At 37.8% G+C, this 6,456-nt stretch overlaps 1 protein-coding gene across 1 annotated transcript; it reads left to right on the top strand.

Moving 5' to 3' along the window:
• The first annotated feature begins 801 nt into the window (after window positions 1-801).
• ndufb11 (NADH:ubiquinone oxidoreductase subunit B11) lies at window positions 802-4,623 on the top strand. Its single transcript, XM_042492035.2, has 3 exons — window positions 802-1,022; window positions 3,412-3,542; window positions 4,412-4,623. The coding sequence occupies exons 1-3, from the start codon at window positions 849-851 to the stop codon at window positions 4,539-4,541; spliced, it is 435 nt and encodes a 144-aa protein (XP_042347969.1). The 5' UTR covers window positions 802-848; the 3' UTR covers window positions 4,542-4,623.
• The last annotated feature ends 1,833 nt before the right edge of the window (window positions 4,624-6,456 follow it).

Genomic DNA, 6,456 nt, shown 5'->3' with positions numbered 1-6,456 from the left:
GGAGCACTCACTCTATAATCTATAACCAATAGCACATCAACAGCATGCTCAAAGTAATGCAGAGCTTAAAATGCAGTCATGTGTGTTATGTTGGCCTAACACTGGAATTACTGTAAGTCTGATGGAAGAAGTATGCAGATCCTTTGCTTTTGTAAAAGTACTAATGCCACTCTGTGAAAACACTGTTACAAGTTAAAGTCCTGCAAAATGTTAGTAAGAGTAGGTATAATGAGGAAAAATAACTTAAAGTGTTAAAAGTAAAGTACCCAATGCAGAAAAAAACTATAAACAAAAAAAACAATTGAAAAAAGAAAAAAACATGAAAATATATGGGGGAAAACACCCCCCAAACTCCATTTTCATTTTTTAAAAAAAAAAAAAAAAAAACACCCCATATTTCTGAATTATTTATAAATATATAGAGGAAAAAAGACCCAAAACCTCAAAATTTAATTATAGAAAAAAAAAAACTAGAAAAAGACATCAAAACAGTTGGCAATTTATTTTCTGTAAACTGAATGATTTGTAGACTTCTCCTTGCAGCTGTACTTGTATAAACTTTTAAATAATTTAATTTAGAACAAAACATCCCATTTTATAAACTTTTCTTATGATTTTTATCCAAAAATCTTGTAGGAAATACTAAGTAAAGTGCAAGTACTCCAAATTTGTACTGATGTACAATAGATCCTAGGTTCCATTCCACTACAGCAGGGTCGTCAGGCTGCAGTACCGCGGACGGCCTCCTGATGGCGGCAATGCGCCTTTGTAAACGAAGAAACGAAGAAGAACAGAGGTTAAAACTTACAGTTTCCGGTTCCGGATCAAAATTATCACAAACAAGTGAAATGTTGACCCGATTGTCGCGGTTCGGGCCCGCTTTGCCCCGGTTACTCTCTAATGCACCGGCTCGGTTCGTGTCCCAGTCCAAACCGAGTGGGTCCGCTGGTTCCACGGCTGTGACGGAGCTGCACCCCGCCGCGGAGCAGGCTGGACACGGTGAGGTCAGCCCTTATGTCAAGGTGAGTTCCTCTCCGTCATATGCTAACTGGAGTCACTTAACGTGAAATGTTACTGAGCGGACAAAAATTAGCTTAATGCCGCATACAGAGACATACAGACTGTGGCTTGCTTATGTGGAGCGTCACAACGATAAAATAGATCCGAAGTGAGCTACAGCAGCTAACTTAGCTAAAAGCAACCAGCTGGAGCTACACGTTGGTTTGGTTTGTACACAGCATGACAAAATGTTTCTCAACAACACTGGCTGACAAGTCCACTGTCGTTACTTATGGTGGGACAATCGCAGGTTGTCTCTGTGCTTTTTGATCCATAAGAATCTGTAAGCGATATTAAATGGTGACTATTTGATGGCGAATAAAACACACTGTCTTGTCCCAGAACTGAGTCCAATCAAGCTTTGAAAGCTCAGTGTGAATGTGACATACTTTTCTTTAACTATCAAAAATACATTTTAAATGGTGCAAATAAAATAAATACACACATTAAGTTACACTTTAATCACTGACTTTAATTCAGCTGCAGTTGGCAGCAGTTACAGATGGACATCAAATACTGCCTTAGATTGGTAAATGCTAATACTGTACAATATCAGACCTCACTACATCTATCACACATCAAACTGCAAATGGACAGATGTCATAAAAAAGGCATGTTTATTATTAACCCTTTGAATCCTGGAGCGACTTCACTTTTCTTGTGCTGTTTTCAGACAACTTTCATTTAAAAATTTGAACCCTTAGCATATTGATTTGTTTCAGAAATATGGGGGTCAAGTCAGTTTTATTTATTGAGTCCATTATAACAAAACACGGCAAAGGCAGTGAGCAACTTGGTAAGACATGCTGCTCAAATTGCAAAAAAAAAGAACCTTATTGGATTGAGAAAATTATTTTTAAAAGCTAGGAGATAATGCTTAGGATAAAAAGAAAATGCAAGGAAAAAAATCATTATATATAAGAAACCTACTACTGGTCAGCGCAACACATACAACACATATCCCGAAGTGAGCCATTGATTGACCCCTGTGGCCACTCAGGTGGAGGGGGCCCTTAAATGGCCCTTGCAGGCAATTAAAGATGCCAGTAAGTAATTAATGGCCATTAATTGGCACTTGTGCCTTTTGGCCCTGTATGTAAGTGTGGCCACCCCCCTCTTCTTCCTCCTCCTCACATACATTAGTGGCCCCTCAGCGGCAGACACCCTTCATAATTTCTGCTGAAATTTTATAGTTATTATTCCGATTCTTTTTCTTCCGCCAAAACGTTGAGCTGCTATTTAATGGTGTGTAATGGTTTGTTATGAGTTAAGATGTTATGTTGAGATAACTATTTGTCACATCAGTGATGTTGTTTTAACGATGTGTCCCCCAGTTTGTGACATGCAGTCACATATTACCCTTTCGCACCAAAATTAGTATGTGCACACTGGTTTTTCAAACACGGGTAAACCTGCTAAACATTGGCTATAGGTATGCTGCATGTCCCTCCCCCAAAATCATCTATTGTTTATCACCACCATCTAGCTCTGTGAAGTTTAAGAAGTAATATTTCTTGAGGAAATATTCACCAGTTTTTGGGTATTGGGGAAAATCATGTCCTGTCAAAACAAAAACAAAAAAAAGAAGAAAAAGAAAAAAATACAAAAACTTATTGGCATACTAGTTTCATTTTAGGGGTGAAACATTATTTTTAAGTAATTTTTATATATAAAATAAAAATAACTGAATGTTTTGATCTGCTTTCATTTTTCAACCTCTAAACGTGTAAAAGGGGTGTGTGTTTATATTTGGTCAGGATCTGTTTCTGCTTTGTATCTCTGACAGTAAAGAGATACGTAGCCAATTTATATTCAGTTAAAATTCAATTCAGTAACTTGTTTTTTCTCTCATTAGTGGTTGGAAAGCAGTGCAGCTCTGAGGATGAACAGTATTAGGTGTTACTTGATACTTGGAATATTCACATGTTGCTTTAATGCTATTTTTGTGAGAAAATAGACTAACTAGCTGTTGGACACAGCAGCCATGTTTGATCTAAAATCACTTGTCCCACTTTTGATAAAAGTCTCATTATCGTAGTTCAGATTATTATGGCTCTTCTGAGAACAAGTGGCTGCTTTTTAGGTGCATCAGAGTAAAAGACGTGATTACTTGCAATAATGATGAATTCATGTCTATCAGTCTGCGTTGGTCAGGGCTGGAGGAAGCAGAGTACAGCAGCCAGCCAATGGCAGACTGAATGTTTTTTTTTTTTTGCCTGACCCTGAAAAACTCCTTGCAGTCTGGTCTTGATCCAAGGCGGCCTAACTAATCAATAGAACAGAATGTAGACATGTCAGTGAAACGGCTGAAGGTACGGACTGACTCTGATGCCTCTCCTCTGTGCCGGTCAGAATCCAGATTACCATGGCTTCTCCACTGACCCTGTGGTGGACGAGTGGAACATGAGACTGGGCTTCTTTTTCGGCATCTCAGTGGCTCTGGTTATTGGAGGAACATTTATCCACTACCTGCCAGATCACGGGTAAGTACTCACTTCATCTCTTCAGATGCTGCCATGGTTAGACATGGGATGGTGTGTCACATGTCATGGTGACAGTTCTGCTGAGTCATGATTTTCTATCAAATGACAGAGTCAAAAGCCACTTTTACACAAAGAGGGCGTAATAGGGCCGCAAACATTTCGTCAAAACATCACTCTCATGCTGTCCACGATCTCGCCTTCCTGGCTATAAGTTTTACACAGAGTTCATTTCAGTACCTCCTGTCCCGGCTCAGAGGCGAGACACTCTGTCCCCCTTTTCAGCGATCTGATGGTTTATACAGAACAGCGAGGCGGCATAACGCCGGGATATTCCTGCCTTGAACACCTTATTTCTTCACGCTTTCCTGCTTTTTGTGGTGGCCTTCCACCGGCTAGTCAAATTGATTTGATTGAGGTGGGTTGTGTTTATTGTTTGTCAAATCAATGTAGAATTAAGATTGTGTAATTTTTTAAAATTTTCTAATTTTTAAAATGTTGGATAGAGAACGAGAAAATAGAAAATCAGAGGGTTTTTTTCTGTTTGCGTGTTGGGCTGCCTGAGAGGGCGGGCTTACGTCTGATTGGTTAAGGTTTGTATGATTTTCTGTTTTCCAAGTTTCCGTTCTCTATCCAACATTTTAAAAATAAAAAAAAATTAAAAATGATTTAAAAATCTTAATTCTACTTTGATTTGACAAATGAAAAATACAAATTTGTACAATTGAATTCAGCTTTCTATTTTTAATTTTTAATATGAAGAATTGAACTGATTAGCATGACACTAACCAGAAGTTAATCATCTCTCTGTCTTTCTCTCTCACTCCTTCTCTCTCTCTGTCCATCTGTATCTCCTCTGTGTGTTCTCGCAGCATGCGGCAGTGGGCCAGGAGGGAGGCGGAGCGTCTGATCGTGCAGAGGGAGCAGGAGGGACTTCCTCTCATCAGTGAGAACTACTATGACCCGAGCAAGATCAGTCTGCCCACAGCTGGAGAGGAGTAGGCTGTCCCACACCCACCTGCTGTATTTCATGATTATTGTATTCCACTAAGACCCAATAAATGATGACTTGTAAATTGTGTAATTATCTGGTGTGGACAGTGACTTCTTGAAACAGCAGTTTGAATGTTTCTGAATAATGAATTAAAGTGAGCTCTGCAGTGATCCTTTCAAGCTAATTTTGGGTGTTTGCAGTGCTCAGTGTTGTTAAAGACACATTGTGGTCAGTAGTAAAAAACATCCAGATTTGAGCCTAAAAATAACTAACATCACTGAACCCAATTATTGATGAACAATCATGAGTGGGAAAATGATGCACAGCTACTCTAGTTCATATGAAGGTGGACTTTAAAAATAATAAACCAAATGTTTTCACTTTCACACACTGTATGTGCTTTAGCTATGTTACATTGCCAAGTAAAGATTAACAAACATATCTAAATAAAGTCCTCTTTAAACTCTTTAAATCTGCTTGATTTCTTTTAAAGATATGTTAAGTAGACAATGAGCAACTAAAGAAAGAAATGACCTAAAAATTAACAAGAAATTAGTAAAAAGTACACAAAATAGGGGGGACAGTAAATAATAAAAGAAATAAAGTTTAAAAAAACAGACCAATGACCAGGAAAAGTGCTTTGAGTTATAATAATTATGTAACATAATTTTAAATATGTAATTAGAGTTTTTCCCAGCTTTTTTCCCCCCCAAGACATTTTTCCCTAGCTTTTTCAAAAATAATTTTATATAGCTATACCAATATTTTTATATCAGTTTGCTCAGAGCTGAAAGGTTTAAATACATGTGAAAGGCACCTGAAAGCAGCACGAGGAAAGTGATGCTACTCCAGGTTTCAAAGGGTTATTTGCTTAACTGCTTTAAAAAATACATTCATCGATTCATGTAGTTTTGATATAAGCAGGTATAAGTTCTATATAAATACTGTGAAAGTATCAAAAAGCACAGTTCATGCACACAACCTGTATTAACAAACTGTACATACCAAACTGTAAATGAACCATCAGGACTTTTGTGGAGTTGTGATGTCACAAATGTGAACTGTTTCAAACTTGAAATTCTAAATGGGTCCCTTGTATTTCCTGATAGAATGCTTTGCAGTGTATGCGAATGACATCAGGGCTGCATTCAGCCCGGTAAAATCATTGTAGAAAGGTTATTAAAAAAAAGAGAAAACAACAACAACAGTGGTGCATGGTACATCCTGTTGTGTCACACTTTTAATATGGCAATTCAATTCAGCTGGACTTTACTGGCAAGAAATCTTACATCTACATTGCCAAAGCAAGTGTGAAAAAAATAGTAAGTACAATAAAAAAGATCTACCAGAATCTGGTTTATATGACAGCGCTGCTGATTGGATTCACCTTTGACACACCTACCAAACACAAGAAAATGCACCTCGAAGCCATGTTTTTAAGGAAACGTGTTGTTCAAGCTGGAAACTGTAGCAAAATGGTGCACACCATTTTAAGACTATATCTGCCTCACATGCTGAATACCTGAAAACCAATCAGACCAACCAATCTGACCAGTCAGAGCAGACTGGGCTTTTTCGGCTTAGAGGGACGGGTGCCAAAACAGCGTTTCGGATAGAGGGCGAAAACAGATGTATTCACGAAGACAGTGTGAGAAAAGAAATGTGTTTTATGAACATTAAAGCATGTAAACGTGGTAAAAACCTAAAATGCATGTATGTGCCTGATATTTGCTTATTATGAGACCTTTAAACTGAAAACAAAAATTTACAAATTGATCACAACTAATTCATTATAAAATGAAATGGATCATTTCCCAAGTATCTGTATATTTTTTGTAAGACAACAGGTATCATGAATCTGATGTAACTCCCCCTTTGGAATGCAACTAGTGTTATCACACTCAGGTATTTCAATACGTCTGA

Source organism: Plectropomus leopardus, chromosome 9, assembly GCF_026936395.1.
Source record: "Plectropomus leopardus strain MGB_pleo_1.0 chromosome 9, ASM2693639v1, whole genome shotgun sequence".
Taxonomy (NCBI): domain Eukaryota; kingdom Metazoa; phylum Chordata; class Actinopteri; order Perciformes; family Serranidae; genus Plectropomus; species Plectropomus leopardus.
This window is presented reverse-complemented; position numbering and strand designations above follow the sequence as displayed.

Bases quoted from the DNA above. Each gene is read 5' to 3' on its own strand.
- ndufb11 (XM_042492035.2), top strand. From the start codon at position 849: ATGTTGACCCGATTGTCGCGGTTCGGGCCCGCTTTGCCCCGGTTACTC. The intron at 1,023-3,411 runs GTGAGTTCCTCT...TGTGCCGGTCAG, and splicing joins AGGTCAGCCCTTATGTCAAG to AATCCAGATTACCATGGCTT. The intron at 3,543-4,411 runs GTAAGTACTCAC...GTGTTCTCGCAG, and splicing joins CACTACCTGCCAGATCACGG to CATGCGGCAGTGGGCCAGGA.